This window comes from Carettochelys insculpta, chromosome 1 (assembly GCF_033958435.1).
Source record: "Carettochelys insculpta isolate YL-2023 chromosome 1, ASM3395843v1, whole genome shotgun sequence".
NCBI lineage: Eukaryota > Metazoa > Chordata > Testudines > Carettochelyidae > Carettochelys > Carettochelys insculpta.
This window is the reverse complement of record NC_134137.1, coordinates 6,748,574-6,766,273: the sequence shown is the minus strand read 5'-3', so window position 1 is coordinate 6,766,273 and position 17,700 is coordinate 6,748,574. Positions and strand designations below refer to the sequence as shown.

General features: G+C 42.0%; 1 protein-coding gene across 1 annotated transcript; it reads left to right on the top strand.

Moving 5' to 3' along the window:
* Nucleotides 1–4,481: 4,481 nt before the first annotated feature.
* Nucleotides 4,482–5,420, top strand: LOC142002623 (olfactory receptor 52P1-like). The gene has a single exon (XM_074978864.1). It carries the CDS (start codon nucleotides 4,482–4,484, stop codon nucleotides 5,418–5,420), a length of 939 nt encoding a protein of 312 aa, XP_074834965.1.
* Nucleotides 5,421–17,700: the final 12,280 nt, after the last annotated feature.

The window sequence follows — 17,700 nt, the reverse complement described above, 5'->3', positions numbered from 1 at the left end:
ACTTAATCATTTTTGTTGCCCTTAACTGAACCGGTTCCAGCACATCAACACCCTTTTTATACTGGGGGGAGGGGGTGGCAAACTGGATGTAATACTCCAGATGTGGCCTCACCAGTGCCAAATAGAGGGGAACAACAACTTCTCTAGATCTGCTCAAAATGCTCCTCCTAATGCAGACCAATATGCCATTAGCCTCCAAACTGTTTATTCATACCCAGCCTTTCATCCACCATAACCCATAGGTCCCTCTCTGCTATTCTGCTGCTTAGTCAGTCGGTCCCCAGCCTATAACTATGCTTGAGATTCTTACATTAGGTGCAGGACTCTACACTTCTCCATGTTCAACTGCATTAGATATTTTTGGTCCAATCCTCCAATTTATCTGGGTCACTCTGGATTGTCTCTCTATCCTCCAATGTATCTACCTCTCCCTTAACCTTGTGTCATCTACAAACTTGCTGAGGGTGAAATCCAGTCCTTCATCCAGGCCATTAATAAAGATGTTGAACAACACCAGCCCCAAAACTGACCCCTGGGGCACTCTACTTCAAATTGACCACCGTCCAGACTGAGCCATTGACCTCTACCTGTTGTTCCTGACCATCAAGCCAGCATTCTATGCACCTTATAGTCCATGGATCCAGTCCATACTTACTTAACTTATGAGCAAAAAAGTTGTGGGAGAACGTATTAAAAGTTTTGCTGAACTCAATGTATATCACATTCACTGTCATGTTCACAGAGGCTGTTACCTCATCTTAGAAGTTAATCAGATTGCTCAGTTACAACTTGCCATTGGTGAATCCATGTTGACCACTTTTGATCACTTTTCCCTCTTCCAAGTGCTCCAAAATGGATTTCTTGAGGATCCGATCCTTTATTTTCCCAAGTACTGAGGTAAGGCATACTGGTCTATAGTTCCCTGGATTGTTCTTCTTTTTTTGTTTGAAGATGGGCACTGCATTTGCCTTTTTCCAGTCATTCAGAATCTCTCCTGATTAACAAGTGTCTTCAAAGATAATGGCCAAAGGCTCAGCAATGATTTCTGCCAATTCCCTCAGTACCTTGGGCGCATTAAACCCAGACCCATAGAATTGTGGACATCTATTTTATCTAAGTAGCTCTTAACTCGTTCCTTCCCCATCCAGGGGTGCCCTCCACATACTCATAGTATACTGTATAGCACCACAGTGTGGAGGGTCACCAGTGAGGAATTATATAGGAAGATACAACCAAAAGAGAATCTGCTGCAGAAGGTTATAAAATGGAAACTACAACTATTTGGACATATTTGCAGAATGAATGATGAACGAAAAATGAAGACTCTAATATTCAGCATAATGGATGGTTCGAATACGAGAGGCAGACCCCAGAGAGAATGGATAGATGATGTAGTAGATTGGTGCAGAGCTAGTCTACAGACACTAAGCCACTCTGTACTGGATAGGGAAAGATGGAAGGAAATACTGAGAGAGGCATCAGACACCAAGGGCGCTGAGCCCATTGTTATTGATGATGATGTCGACCATAGTGCGGTAGCTGTGCTTGTCTATGATGACTGAACCAAAAGAAGCATTAAGTACTTCATCTTTTTTTTATATCATCTGTCATTAGGTTACGTCTCTCATCCAGTAATGGCCCCATACCTTCCCTCATAAATGAATAACATGCCTGTAGAAACCCTTCTTGTTACCCTTCACATACCTTGCCAGCTGCAGTTCCCACTTGTGCCTTTGCTATCCTTATGCTGCTTGGCTTTTTCCAGCCATGTATTTATACTCCTCCACAGTTATATGTCCAAGTTGCCACTTCTTATATGCATCCTTTTTTTATTTTACACTGACCAAGGACTTCCTTGTTAAGCCAACCTGGTTGCTCACTGTATTTGCATTTCTTACTATACAGCAGTATTGTTTGTTCCTACACCTTCAGCAAGACTTTTTTAAAATACTGCCAGTTCCCCTGAACTGTTTTCCACTTCATTTCCCAGGGGATCCTGCCCATCAGTTATTTCATGGAGTCGATGTCTACTTTTTTGAAATCATGACTCAACAGTGACTCATATGACTCAACAGTGTGATGCTGTTACAAACAAAGCAAACATAATTCTGGAATGCATTAAGAGAAATGTGGAGAGGAAAACACAAGAAGTTACTCTTCCACTCAGTGCTGATTAGGCCTCAATTGCAGTATTGTGCCCAGTTTTGGGCACCCCATTGCAAGAAAGATGTGTGGAAATTGGAGGAGTTCCAGAGAAGAGCAGCAGGAATGATTAAAGGACTAGAGAACATGAGCTGTACAAGAAGTCTGAAAGCCCTGGGCTTGTTTTGTTTAGAAAAGAGAAGACTTAGAGTGGACAAAATAGCAGTTTTCAAGTACCTAAAAGAGGGTTACAAGGAGGAGGGAGAAAAAAAATGTTCTTGGCCTCTGAGGATAAAGTAAGGAACAATGGATTTAACCTGCAGCAAGGGAGGTTTAGGCTGGACATTAGGAAAAAGTTCCTAACTGTCAGAGTGGTTAAGCACTGGAATAACTTGCCAAGGGAAATTTTGAAATCTCCATTACTAGAGATATTTAAAAGCAGGTTAGATAGACATCTATCGGGGATGTTCTAGATGATGTCTGGTCATATTGATAGGGTAGGAAACTGGAACTCATGACCTCTCAAGGTCCCTTCTGGTTCTAGTGTTCTGTGATTCTATGTAGTTTTGCCTGGGTGACACCCTTTAGGGAAAATGATTCCAGTCTAGATAGCTGGTTGTGAAGGACCTATTTTGGGCAATGGTCCATTAGGGAAAACAATGGGCCTGAGGAGAAACTTAATCTATCACCTGTTGTACCTTCATGAGAATGCTCTAGGACGTCTATAAGCATTGATGTACTGCACTGATTGATGATCAAGATATAATATAGATTATTACTCTATAGACGTATGTGACCCTTCCCCAGAACTGTGGACTCCATCTTGAGTGGTCTGTACGTTTCCCACAAGCTGCTTTGGCACACAAGCTTTGAAATAAGAGGGTTTTGTCATATGCTAAAGCAAGATGAGGAAGCGAGTGACATCATCCATGGTTCTTCACACCCCAGATAACAGGACTCCTGGATACAGCAGAGGTAAAAATGACTGCACTGGGGGAAGAGCTGGACCCTGTGTATGGAAACCTTCAGAAATGGAAGATGCAAAGCAAATGTAGCTTGTGATTTGAGAATCACGTGTGTCATCAATAAATGTGAGAAAGTCCTCTTCTTTCTTCCTGGTGTTCACTCAATGACAAGTAGGACATCTTAATGTCAGCTTCCTATTTGTGAGTTCATTGATGGCTGATCAGCCCAGTTCTGGAGTTGCAGATCTGATCACATCAGAGGCAGGTGCAGGCAGCAGGTGGAGGTGTGTAAGGCAGTTTTTGCTGATTTTTTTTTCTTCTCCACCTCTCTTTGTCTGTACAGCATCAGGAGATGTCACATTGTTCCATCCCTTCATGAATTACTATTCTTCACTGGGGACAGTTTTGGCAAGGTCCCCCCAGGTGTCAGCACCTATGCTGCAGTTTTTCATGTGTGCCTTCAGCATAAACTTATATGACTTCTGCTGGTCCTCAAAGCTCCTCTGTCCTTGCTTACATTTGGAAAACAGAATCTCTTTTGGGAGTCACAGATCAGACATTCGAACCACATGATCAGTCCAACAAAGTTGTTGCTGGTCTTTTTTAACTCTTCCATGAAGACAGTGTTTGTGCACCTGTCCTCCCAAGAGATATTTCGGATTCTCCTGAGGCAGCTACTTCATAATCAATCTATCTAATGTAGTACTTTACAGAATAACAATATAATTTATCCTTGTTTTTCCTATTGTGTCATCTGCAAATTTAATCAGTATTCAGGCATTCAACTGTTATAATTTAACCTGTTAACCATTTTTTTACACTACATAGATAGAACACTTTGAGTTTATCACTATAAGATAATTTTCTAGATATTTAACAACTTTTGTGCCTCTTCTCTGGAATATTTTCAAGGTATCAATAACCATCTGAAATCAGTGAAGCAATAACAGGATACAGGATTCAAGTAGTTGCACATCAACCAAACTCAGAGGTAAAATTAGTTTTCTATGTCTACTTAAGATGACACTGTTTATTATCCAAGCATCACATTGGTTCTTTTCACCACAGAGTCACACTGAAACCTGATGGTTAGCTATCCCCGCATCTTGTTCAGTGCTACTGTTGTTCCCACAACAGTTCCCCAACGTGACAATATCACATATTTTGTTCTTTTGAGCAGTAGCTATCTAAGCAGTTAGCTTCCTTTCTAAATGTTCCCATTTCACTACTCACCATCCCCCTTTCAAGATTGGATAACAACTATAAAATATTGAGATTGTTATTCTTAATAATGTGTGTAACTCCTGTCACTTTGCTTCCTCCCTACAGAGACACATTGAACACTTCTGGATCCAACAGATGCTTCAGTTCCTAATGGAAGTTTTCAATGTCACCCACTCTAGCTTCTCTACATTCATCCTAATGGGTATCCCGGGCCTGGAAGCTGCTCATGTTTGGTTTTCTATCCCTTTCTCTACATGCTACTTGATCGGCCTATTGGGAAATGTTATGGTTCTGTTTGTTGTAGGCAAAGAGCAGACCTTACACAAGCCAATGTACCTGCTGCTCTGCATGCTGGCGATCACCGACATGGGTACCTCTACCTCTGTTGTGCCAAAGACATTGTGTATATTTTGGTTCAATTTCAAAGGCATTACCATGGTTGGGTGCCTCACCCAGATGTTCTTCATTCATGCAGTTTCTGCTATGCACTCAGCTGTCCTCGTAACAATGGCCTTTGATCGCTACGTTGCCATATGTAACCCTCTGAGATATGCCATTATACTTAGTAATGCACGAATAGCTAACCTAGGGCTAATGGGTTTGATAAGAGCTGTTCTCTTCATATTGCCTCTGCCCTTGTTCCTGAGCAGGCAGCCTTTTTGCTCCAACCGCGTTATCTCCCACACACACTGTGACAACATGGCTGTGGTGAAAATATCCTGCGGGAACATCACATTCAACAGGTTATACGGCTTAGTGTTAGCATTTATAATCACTGGTTTAGACCTGATGCTTGTTGTCTTCTCCTACAGTCTGATATTAAGGGCTGTCCTCAGAATCTCCTCCAAGAAAGCCCACCAGAAAGCACTCAACACCTGCACAGCCCACATCTGTGTGATGCTGACTTCTTGTACTTTTTCCCTCTTCTCCAGCTTGTCACATCGGTTTGGCCAGGGCATCGCTCCTTATGTTCACATCACCCTAGCCAACCTCTATTTCCTTGTCCCCCCTATGATCAACCCCATCATTTACGGGGTCAAAACCAAAGAACTTCGTGATAAATTTGTCAAATATACTTTCAGAGAGTGATTGCTGTGGGAGACTGACTTTAAACCTATGTCAAAGGGGGAGAAAAGTATATCTCCATCTGAATCAAGGGAGCTACATGCTAGACTGTCTGATCTCATCATTGTGGAAGTTCAGAGCCTGAAAAAAGTCACACACCAAATATTTTAACACTGCATCACTAAGCCTTGCTCTCACTGTTTCCAAGTTCCCTCTCTCTGACCATCACCTGACTTCTTTAGGTACCACCCATCTGCCATCACCCCAAAAATACACAGTCATTTGATCTTCCTGTGACTTCCAGACCACCAGAATGAACATAAGCAAGGTGGCTTTCCATTAGTCCCTGTGTGAAAAGGGTTCATGATCACGTTGATGAATTAAAGCTAGGCTTTCTGCTAGCCACAGAGAAATGAAGGCATCTTCAATGCTGACCATTGTATCACATGCACAGTGATCCAGTTTCTTGGAAACAAAATCTGGACACCATTTATGAAGCAAGCAGGGGGGTTTATTTCATAATTTTTTTTCTATGTCAAATCTATCTGGAACTTAGGAAAATAAACCAAATATTTCTGAAGCAAATGTTACCACAGGAAAGCTGCTGCACGGATTGAAAAAGTACAACTAGAATTTACTGGTGATAATTATGAAACTATTTCTTTGAAATCTGGACTGAATGTCTCTGAATTTGAGCAGCATGTACCCCAGGAGGTGATCAACCTCACTTACACCATACGATTCACACTCTACCACAATGAATTAATAAAATAGAACATCTCATGGTTTAAATCAGTAATCCTAAACCAAAGTTATACATACCCTGGGGGTAAGCAGAGCTCCTTCAGAGGGTATGATAGCAAATTTATTGCCTATGGGAAATTATTTTTTCCAACCAACCAGTTACAGTTAAGTTGTTTAAACAAATGTGTTGTAATAGTAGAAAATATTATGTGTGTCTCAAAATTGTAGGTACTCGGGGGGTGGGGGTCAATGTATTGACCACCGCCTAACCTGGGAGTTTGAGACCTTCCCCTGAAATTGATTATAGCCTGGTGGCTGTTAGAGGTATGTATTATCATCCTCCCTCCCTGCACAGAGATATGGGGATTATTTAAACTGGAGTAATATACTAGGATTCTCCCTTCCCCAGAGGCCATACTTATGTTCCCTGGGTGACCAAAAACCTGAGGTAAAAGCCATCAGCCTTCCTGTTGGGACACTACAGCTGCCAAATCTTCATTAAGGCATTCTAGTTAAATTATTATTTGTAGGTCCAAAGTGATTGTCCACAGTGCTGCAGCCCATACCAGCCCCTTGAGGGCTGCCGTGAGTGTAATGCATCAGGTAGGAATACTCTGCAAAATCCCATGAGCCCTAGAAAGGAGAAATGGCTCTTTGTGTCAATGAACCAGACAAGATTCGGGCCAACTGGTCTCTACTCTGGTCCACGCTCTGTCCCTTATGTTTCCATTCTGACTCCTGCAAATCTGCCACAGCCTGTGTGGTGCCCCTGGCAGGGGAGCCAACAAAAACAAAGTTTGGAATGGGAAAATAATCTCTCCAAACAGCAAACAACTCCAGTCCCTTCCCTGCTCTCTTCAGCTTAACCCGTGCTGACACAATGCCAGTTGGTGCCCCTACCACTGCCTTAGCCAATTGGTTAATCACCTCCCCCCACGAGGACCTCACTGCATCCTTCTGTCTTTGCATGAGTAAGTTTTCAATTACTTGATAGGGCAGTTGCATAGCACTGAAAGGCGGAAACATCCTGGGATCTCTGGAGCTTACTGCATGAGCCTCTATCACTGGAGATAAAATCCAGCTGATATCTCACATCAGGCTGTAGAGGAGACTTGTTTGTCCTGTAAGTGGCCTAAGTGCCGTTACAGTGGGACAGTGAACCACTGCCAGCAGGGGAGGGGATTACATCTGTACTTTTGCTCTGTCCAATGACTGGTATGAAAAACTGGAAATACCTGCCTGGCATCTCAGTCTGTAAGTGTGTTTGGAAGGGTGGGACTATCCTCATGAGAAGCAGAATGTTTCACCTGAAGGTAATAGATATCAACAGTCACCAGCTCACAACAGACCTTGTGTAGCTGCATGCACACCCAAATGCAGTAGTTTCTCCTGTACCCAGTTGTACAATGTGCTTTTACTGTTGTGAGGTTCATCTGAGAAAACAGTCTCTAAACTACATTGCTGCTAAAAAAAAAAAAAAAAGTAACAACAGCAATGAAATTGCAAAGAAGTCAATTTCACTAAATTTTCTGTCCTCAGTGTCCTGCCTATGTTTGTCTATGGCTCACTGGCCTCATAGAAAGACAAACTCTGGAAAACAAAAAGCAGTCAAGTAGCACTTTAAAGACTAAGAAAATAGTTTATTAGGTGAGCTTTCGTGGGACAGACCCACTTCTTCAGACCACAGCCAGACCAGAACACACTCAATATTTAAGGCACAGAGAACCAAAAACAGTAAGCAAGGAGGACAAATCAGAAAAAGATAATCAAGGTGAGCAAATCAGAGAGTGGAGGGGTGGGGGGGAACATCAAGAATTAGATAAAGCCAAGTGTGCAGACGAGCCCCTATAGTTACTCAGAAAGTTCTCATCCCGGCTTAAACCATGTGTTAATGTGCCAAATTTGAATATAAAAGCCAGCTTGGCTGTTTCTCTTTGAAGAATGGTGCGAAAGGTTTTTTTCAGTAACACACATACCTTTAGGTCATTAATAAAATGCCCCATTCCATTAAAATGTTGACTAACTGGTTTGTGGATCTGGAGTGTTTTGATGTCTGTTTTGTGCCCATTAACCCTTTGTCTAAGGGAGTTTGAAGTCTGTCCAATATACAAGGCATCTGGGCATTGTTGGCACATGATGAAATATATGATGTTAGTAGAGGAGCATGAGAACGTGCCCGTGATTCTGTGAGTAACCTGGTTAGGTCCAGTGATGGTATTTCTAGAGAACATATGTGGACAAAGCTGGCAGTGGGCTTTGTTGCAACGAAAGGTTCCAGGACTGGAATTCCTGAGGTATAGACTGTGGCTGTTTGTGAAGATCCTCATGAGGCTGGGAGGTTGTCTGTAGGAGAGAACAGGCATGTCAGCGAGGGCCTTCCGGAGTGTGGCATCCTGATTAAGGATAGGTTGTAGGTCTTTAATAATTTGTTGCAGTGGTTTGAGTCAAGGGCTGTAGGTGATGACTAGTGGTGTTCTGTTCTTGGCCTTTTTGGGCTGATTTTGGAGTAGCTGGTCTCTGGGTATTCGCCTGGCCCTGTCGATTTGTTTTCTTACTTCTCCTGGTGGGTAATTCAAGTTTATGAATATTTGGTAAAGATCTTGTAGTTTTGGTTTTTTTAGGCTCCAGTCATCATGCAGTGGTACATTACCTATACCTCAGGGCCCCATTCTTACACATAATGCAAATGCCAGTAAATTACACCCACAAAAAAATTCATTAGCAATTACCAAGCTGAACAAATTGAAAGACTCATTTCGCTCTCACAATCTCAGCGCCTGTTATCAGCAAATGATTTCTTCAGTCTTCAAGGGAGGCTCTCAGACTGCAGATCCCAAGGGTCCATTTTCTACGTTCCCTCCTGGTCACAGACCTCAGAGATTTTTCTGCACATCCCAGCCAATCTTAAAGTCCATAGGGCCTGCTCAGGAGGATCATAAAGGCCACTGTCCAACATTCTGAGTGTCAGACGTGAGATTCATATGCTGATTCTCAGGGCTTTGACTTCCTGTCACAGTAATATTTCTTCTCTCTGCTGAGTGGGATTTTGGCAAGTTGCCAGTTTTGGCATTAAAATTAGTGCTGACAACTCTCGGAAGGTACGAGGGTGTTCATCAAGCAACACCTGGACTGGAACTCTCCAGCACAATAACTTGAACAGTTAAACACTGCCAGCAAAACCAAGGGATTTACCAGGTAAGACTGAAAACACATGAATTGGAAATAGTTCTGATAAATACTTGGTTTTCGGATTAGTTTCTACTGTCTTACAATGTCCTATGTGTCTCAAATATCAGAGAAGTAGCTGTGTTAGTCTGTATCGTCAAGAACAACAAGAAGTTCTGTGGCACCTTATAGACTAACAAATATTTTGGAGCATAAGCTTCTGTGGGCAAAGACCCACTTCTCATGCATCTGATGAAGTTTGTCTTTGCTCATGAAAGCTTATGTTCCAAATCATCTGTTAGTCTATAAGGTGCCACAGGACGACTTCTTGTTCTACCTGTCTCAGTAATGTCCTTTTTACTCTGGTTGCCTCCAGTTTTCGAATTGAGCAATTTCACTGGCCTGTTTGGAAGTGAAGGTAAACTCTCTTCTTTGGGTTTATGCCACCATAGGATTCACAATGAGAATAGGTCAAATATTGTCTAGTGTCTGTTAGGAGATATGTCTGTGAGCTGTCACCGTGGAGTCAGTCACCTGGTTTTAGCCCTGGGTGAGGGGTAGCACTGTGTGGCAAAGATGAAAGTTTAGAGTGGTGGGACTCTTATAGACTCTTATAGGTCACCATAAAGATTGTGGGCAGAGTGCAGGAGTAACAAAGGTAATCAGGCAGCTCGGTGGAGTCTAGGCAGGCTGTAGGGTGTCTGTGAACTTGCAGGAAATGCTGATTGTTTTGGGATATGGAGGGTGTATCTGGCATCACTGAAGGTTTTGGAGTCATGCAAGATCTAGAGAGCCAGAAACAAGCTGCACTGTTGATTTGTTTTCTTTGTCATTGTTCATGCAATGGTTGGACTTTTCCTGGCCCTGATTGTGGTTGGGCAGGACTCAGAGCCTCTTTTTCGCAGTGGAACTGCAGCCCTGGTTTCTAAACTGTACTTCAGTTTTGTTTGCAACTGTTTGCATTATCTATGTAGGTTTGGGAATTTTCCTGGTGGAAACAACCATTGATCCTTGTGTGACACTACAGTTCATATTCTTCACAGCGATAGTATTATGAGATGATGATATCAAAATTGGAAATGCTATGATTTACTCAATAGCATTCTCCCATTTGTAGTCATCATTTTGAATGTGAAGTTACAATAAATAAGTATCTATATTTGGCTTCCTCAATCACAGGATGCTATTCCAAGAAGTACGTCGAAGCAGGGATGGGGTTCACCTTTAGAGGAATGGGAAGACCGTATTTGGATCCAGACTGGCTAACCCAGTTAAAAAGCCTTTAAACTAGGTTCAACAAGGACAGGTGACCAAAGTGCACAGGTAAGTCAAAAAACCTGGAGACCCTGAAGTTGGTTTGGAAATGGGAGGGATCATGGGATATAATAGCAAGGAGAAAATGGGCCTTGGTGGAAATAGGAGGTAAAAGCAAATCAATATCTTAGATGCCTATATACAAATAGAAAAAGTATGGGTAATAAGCAAGATGAACTTGAAGTCCTAATAAATAAACACAACTATGACCTTGAGGGGTCATCTAGTCCAGTCCCCTGCCTTCTCAGGAGGGCCAAGAACCATCTCATGACCTTCTCAAGGACTGAGCTCGCAATCCCAGATTTAGCAGGCTGATGCTCAAATCACTAAGCTACCCCTCCCCCAAACTTTAATGGTCCCAGACCCTTAAATGGCCTCCTCAAGGACTGAACTCACAAACCTGGTTTTACCAGACCAATACTCAAACCCCTATTGGGGGAGGTGATTCTACATTTGATTTTAACAAATAGAGTGGAATTAATTGAGAATTTGATAGTGGAAGTCATCTTGGGAAGAAGGTGACCAAGAAATCATAGTGGTCATGAGTCTGAGGTAAGTGGGGAAGCAGCAGGGTACAAAGGATTCCTGGGTGAAGTGGAGAAAGTGGGCCAATCAGCCACTTCTCTAAAGTGGTTGTACACAAATGCAAGAAGCCTGGGAAACAACCAGGAAGAACTAGAGGCCCTGGAACAGTCTCAGAAGTATGAAGTGGTTGGAATAATGGAGATTTGGTGGGATGACTTGCCTAACTGGAACATGGTCTTTGAAGGATATAAACTGTTAAGGAAGGACAGATGGGGAGAAAAGCTGGGGGAGTTGTGCTGTATGTGAGGGAACATGATGATAGCTCAGAACTCTAGTATAGGGAGGGAGAAAAGCCAGTTGTGTGTCTATGGGTTAAGCTTAGAGGTGGAAGCAATAGAGGTGATGTTATAGTTGGTGTGTGCTCAAGACCGCCAGATCAGGGAGAGGAGGTAATTGAGGATTTCTTCAGCCAGCTAAGAGAAGCCTCAACATCACATGCCATGGTTCTCATGGGAGATATTAATTATCCAGACATGTGTTGGGAGACCAATAGAGCAGCACACAGAAAATCTAGGAAGTTTCTGGAGAATACTGGGGATAGCTTCCTGGTACAAATGTTGATGGAACTGAGCAGTGGCTGTTTACCACTTGAATTGCCGCTCACAAACAGGAAATAACTAGTAGGAGAAATAAAAGTGTGTGGCAACCAGGGGTGCGGTGATCACAAGAGGGTAGATTTGAGGAACCTTATAAAAGAAAGAAAGGTGAGCAGTAATATACAGACCCTTGATTTCAAAAGAGTGGACTTCAACTCCCTGAAATAAATGATGGGCAGGAACACCTGGGAAATGAAGATGAAGGGGAAAAGAGTTCAGGAGAACTAACAGTATTTTAAAAAAGTCTTTCGGAAGGCATGGGAACAAACAATCCTGCTGTATGGTAAGAAACACAAATAGGGGAGGCAACCTGATTGGCTTAACAGGGAAATCATTGGTCAGGTTAAACTCAAAAAGGGTACGTATAAAAAGCAGAAACTTGGACAACTGTGTAAGAAGGAGTGTAAATATACAGCTTGAAACTGCAAAGCAGTAATCAGGACAACAAAGGCACAATTGAAAGTGCAGCTGACAAGGGATGTGAACAGTAACAAAAAGGGTTTCTTGAGGCATGTTAAAATATGAGAGTTATCAGGGAAGGGGTGGTGCCGTTACTGGATGGGACAGATAACTTAGTGAAAGATGATGTAATAAAAGCTAAAGTACTCATTTTTTTCCCTTTGTCTTCATGGGCAAAGACAGCTCCCACATTACAGTGCTACACAGTATAATATGGAAAGGTGGAGGGTAGCCCTCAGTGGGGAATTAATGAGTTAAGAGCTATTTTGAAAAACCCTTACATGAGTGTGCTCCAGTTTTGCGAATCATTGCACCAAGTCTCCGTTATTCCAGTCACTTCAAACTTCCTACAATATGCCAGGGACTCTAGTTCCTCCTGTTTGGTTCCCAGGCTTTTCACAGTTGTGTACAAACACCTTAGAAAAATGGCTGATTGGCCCACTTTCTCCTCTTCAATCCTGGAATCCTTCCTTTTTGTACCCTACTCCTTCTCCACTTAACTCAGGGCTTGTGTCACTGTCTGGTGACAAAACTAGTTTAAAGCCCTCATCACAAGGTTTGGAACCCTGACCACAAAGATGCTCTTTCCAGTCTTCATTAGGTGAATGCCATCTCTTCCTAACAGTCCTTTTTCCTCAAACAGAGTCCCATGGTCAAAGAAACCAAATCCTTCTCTTCTACCACAAAATAACTTCTTTGTGGCGATCTTCAGAAGAAGTTTGTTGTAGAACTGCCTTACATAGTGAATGCTAGTGGGGACCGGGTAGGTTTAGAGGATAAAATAAAAAAAAAAAAACATCCTAGACTGCTCTGAGAGAGGAGGTATTGGAATATTTAACTATCATATTTGAAAAATCCTGGAAGCTGGGAAAAATTCCAGAAGACTGGAAAAGGTCAAATATCGTGTCCACCTATAGAAAGGAGAAAAAAAGAGCAATGCAGGAAACTACAGACCAGTCAGTCTAACTTCTGTCCCAGAAAAGATAATGGAGCAAGTAATTAAGCAATTTACCTGCAAACATCTGGAAGAAAATAAGGTGAAAACTAACAGCCATCATGAACGTGTAAGGAACAAATCATGATAAAACAATTGGATTGCTTCATTTGAAAGGATAACACGTCTTATGGATATGGGAGAAGGAGTGGACGTGGTATACCTAGACTTTATTAAGGCATTTGATGCCATTTTACATAATCTTATCAATAAACTAGGAAAATACAATTTGGAGGGGTCAGTTAAATGGTGGGTGCATAATTGTCTGGATAACTATTCTCAGAGAGTATTTATTAATGTTTTGCTGTCATACCGGAATGTTATAACAACTGGGATTCTGCGGAGATATGTTTTGGGGCTGGTTCTATTGAATATCTTCATTGACATTTTAGCTGTTGGCATAAAGAGTACACTTATAAAGTTTGCAGATGACACCAATCTTGGAGGGGTTTCAACTGCTTTGGAGGATAGGGTCCTAATTCAATACGATCTGGACAAAGTGGAGAAACGGTGTGAGGTAAACAGGATGAAGCTGAATAAGGACAAATGCAAAGCATTCCACTTAGGATGGAAAAATCAGCTTCATACATACAGAATAGAAAGAGACTTTCTAAGAAGGAGTATTGTGAAAAGGAATCTAGGGGTCGTAGTGGACCACAAACTAAATATGACTTAACATTGTGATGCTGTTGCAAACAAAGCAAACATAATTCTTGGATGCATTAAGAGGAGCCTAATTTGTCCTCATTTGGAGTATTGTGCCCAGATCTGGGCACCACATTACAAGAAAGATGAGGGGCAATTAGAGAAGTACCAGACAAGAGCAACAAGGATGATTAAAGGTCTAGAGAACATGAGTTCTACAGGAAGACTGAAAGCCCTGGGCTTGTTTTGTTTAGAAAAGAGATGACTTACAGGGGACACGATAGCAGTTTTCAAATACTTAAAAGAGGGTTACAAGGAGGAGGGGAAAAAATATTGTTCTTCTTGGCCTCTGAGGGGAGCAATGGATTAAATCTGCAACAAGGAAGGTTTAGTCTGGACATTAGAAAACACTTCCTAACTGTCAGAATGGTTAAACACTGGAATAAATTGAAAAGGGAAGCTGCAGAATCTCCATTACTGGAGATATTTAAGAGAAGGTTAGATAGACACCTATTGGGGATGGTGTAGATGGTGTTTGGTCCAACTGAAAGGGCAGGGAACTGGACTGCATGACCTCCCAATAACTCTTCCAGGTCTAGTGTTCTATGATTCTATGATTTGAAGTGTAGTTATGCCCGGGTGACACCCTTTAGGAAAAATGATTAGAGTCTAGATAGCTGTTGTGAAGGGCCTATTCAGGTCAATGGCCCATTAGGGAAAAAAATGTGCCTTAGGAGAAACTTAATCCATTACCTGGTGCACATTCATGAGAATGGTCTAGGAAGTGTATGAGTACTGGTATCGCAGTGATTGATGATCAAGATGTAATATAGATAATGTCTCTATGGAAGTATGTGACCATTCCCCAGAATTGTGGACTCCATCTTCAGTGGTCTGTACTTTTCTCACAGGCTACTTTGGCACACAAGCTTTGAAATAAGGGTTTGTTGTCATATGCTAAAGCAAGATAAGGAAGCAAGTGGCATAATCTATGGTTCTTCACACCCCACATAAGAGGAGTCTTGGATACACCAGAGGGATAAAAAAGACTAAGCTGGGGGAACTGCTGGACCCTGTGCATGGAAACCTTGAGAAATGGAAGATACAAAGCAAACGTAGCTTGTGCTTTGAGAATCAGATAGACTGCTTGTGTTGTCAATAAAGGTGAGAGACTCCTCTTCTTCCTTCCTGATGTTCACTCAATAACAAGCAGGAAATCTTCATGTCACCCTCCTATTTGTGAGTTCATTGATGGCGGATTAGTCAGTTCTAGAGCTGCAGATCTTATCACATCAGAGGCAGGTGTAGGTAGCTCTTGGAGGTGTGTGGGGCAGCAGGGACCTCTCAGATTGTGCCATCCCTTTACGAATTACTACTCTTCACTGGGGACAGTCTTGGCAAGGTCCAACCAAGCATCGACACTGAAGCTATATTTTTTCATCTGTGCCTTCAGCATGTCCTTATCTCATTTCCATTGGCACCAAAAGCTCTGCTGTCCTTCCTCCAATTTAGAAAAAATAATCTATTTTTGAAGTTACAGATCAGACATTCAAACCACACAACCAATCCAACTAAGTTGTTGATGAATGATAATGGATTAACTCTTCCATGAAGATAGTGTATGTGCACCTATCCTCCCAAGAGGTATTTAGGATTCTCCTGAGACAGCTACTTCACAATCAATCTATCTAATATAGCAACCCAGCAGTCATGTAGCACTTTAAAGACTAGCAATATAATTTTAGGTGATGATCTTCCACAGCACAGACCCGCTTCTTGCATTTTGTGTAATTGCAATGTGATATACTTTGATATCCCTTTTAATCACTCAAAATCAACCTACTGACATTGATAAATTTGTTTATGATTTCCTCTAATAGCAGTATGACTTTAATAATGTGCATGGATGGAAAACCTCAGCTTGGCAACAAGCGTGGATTGGCATCCCCACGTTAAGGAAGGGGACCACTGGATATCAAAGTCAGAGCTTGGACCAGGGAAGTATATTTCAGCTCTGGGGTCCAAAGCTAGGAAGCTGGTGGTTATTTGGCTATAATCTCTGTGTTGTTGGATCATACAGTGGCTTCTCAGAGACCCTGCTCATAACAGCTGCTGGGAAAATCACTCCCTGGGTGAATATCCATGGAATGGTTGGACATGGAGAAAGTTTGAAGCTTTTCCTAGCAGAACATTGAATAAAAGGGACCAAGAAGATAAGTCCGAAGGCTCAGTGGAGCTCTAGTCCGAGGTGTCTCCTTGGGAGACAACCATCACACTTCACTCATCAGCTGATTCAATTTCCCAACACCTTCTGACACACTGTGCAGACTCTTCTTTCCCATCACAGGCTGCCTCGATTCCAAAAGGACACTGCTCACCAGTGTTTTCTTCAACCTCCCCAGTCAACCCTCCATCCCACAATCTCTGAAATGCCTCATGCTCTCTACAGCTCTTCGTCGTGGCACATGGGAGCATCCCATCACATCTGCTACCTTGACTGGAGTGAGATAATTACTCTGTCATATTGTTGAGAAATCTTACAAATGGCAAGTGGCAAATCAGTCATCTTGCTTGCTACTTTTCTTACACCCCTACACTTCACATGGTGTTTCAAGGACAGCTACACAGGAACAAATGATAAGTTGAAAAGTTTGCACATTGTGTAATGAGACAAGGCAAGTGTGCTACATGTAAAAGCCTAGCAAAAATACAGATACTATGTGCAAAATCCACTGATAACTTCCTGAAACTGGAACAGAAGTAAAACTAAGGATGTTATGGGACCATTTGCTAACTAGGTCTGTTAGTTATTAGTGCCAAGTGTTTCACATTCTCTCTTTAATGCAGAAATTTTCAAAGGTTCAAATCCTTATTTTTTCAATTGTGGTCTGCGGAGACTGCAGGATGTTGTGGCAGAGCGTAGATTGCATCTTGCTGAACACATCTTGCGTCTTTCAGGTAATCTTCATCCAAAGGTAGCGATGCGATGGACACCAACTAAAGGAAAGAGAAAGAGGGGAAGACCACTGCAAACGTGTTGAAGCACGGTTAAAGAAGACTTTAAGAACATTGGTATAACATGGGAAGTAGCGGAAACAGTGGCATCAGACTGAAATCTCTGGAGAGCACGTGTTGTCCAATGTGCCCAGATGCAGAGGTGGACCTAAGTCTAAGTCTAAGTAAGTCAAATTTAATCAGTATTTGGGCACAAAACTGTTATAATTTAACCCCTTAACCATTTTTGTTAAAAATCAATAGATGGAACACTTTATGTCTGTCACAATAAGATAGTATTCTAGATGTTTAATAACTTGTGTGACACTTCTCTGGAATTTCTTCAAGGTATCAATGACCATCTGAAACCAGTGAAGCAGGAACAGGATACAGGATTCAAGTAGTTGCACATCAACCAAACTCAGAGTTAAAATTAATTTTCTACATCTACTTAAGATGCCCTGGTTATCATCCAAGAATCACATTGTCTCTTTTGACCAAAAAGTCACACTAAAACCTGATGATGAGCTACCCCCATATTTGTTCAGTGGTAGTGCTCTTCCCACGACAGTCCCCCATCCTGTCAATATCACAGATGTTCTTCTATTGAGATGTAGCTAGCTAAGCAGTTAGCTCCCTTTTTAAATGTCCCCATGTCACTACTCACCACCCCCATTTCAAGATTGGGTAACAACTATAAAAGATTGAGAGTAGTAGTCATAATAATGTGTGTAACTCCTGTCACTCTGCTTCCTCCCTTCAGAGACAACTTGACCATTTCTGGGCTCAATAGACTCTTCAATTTGTA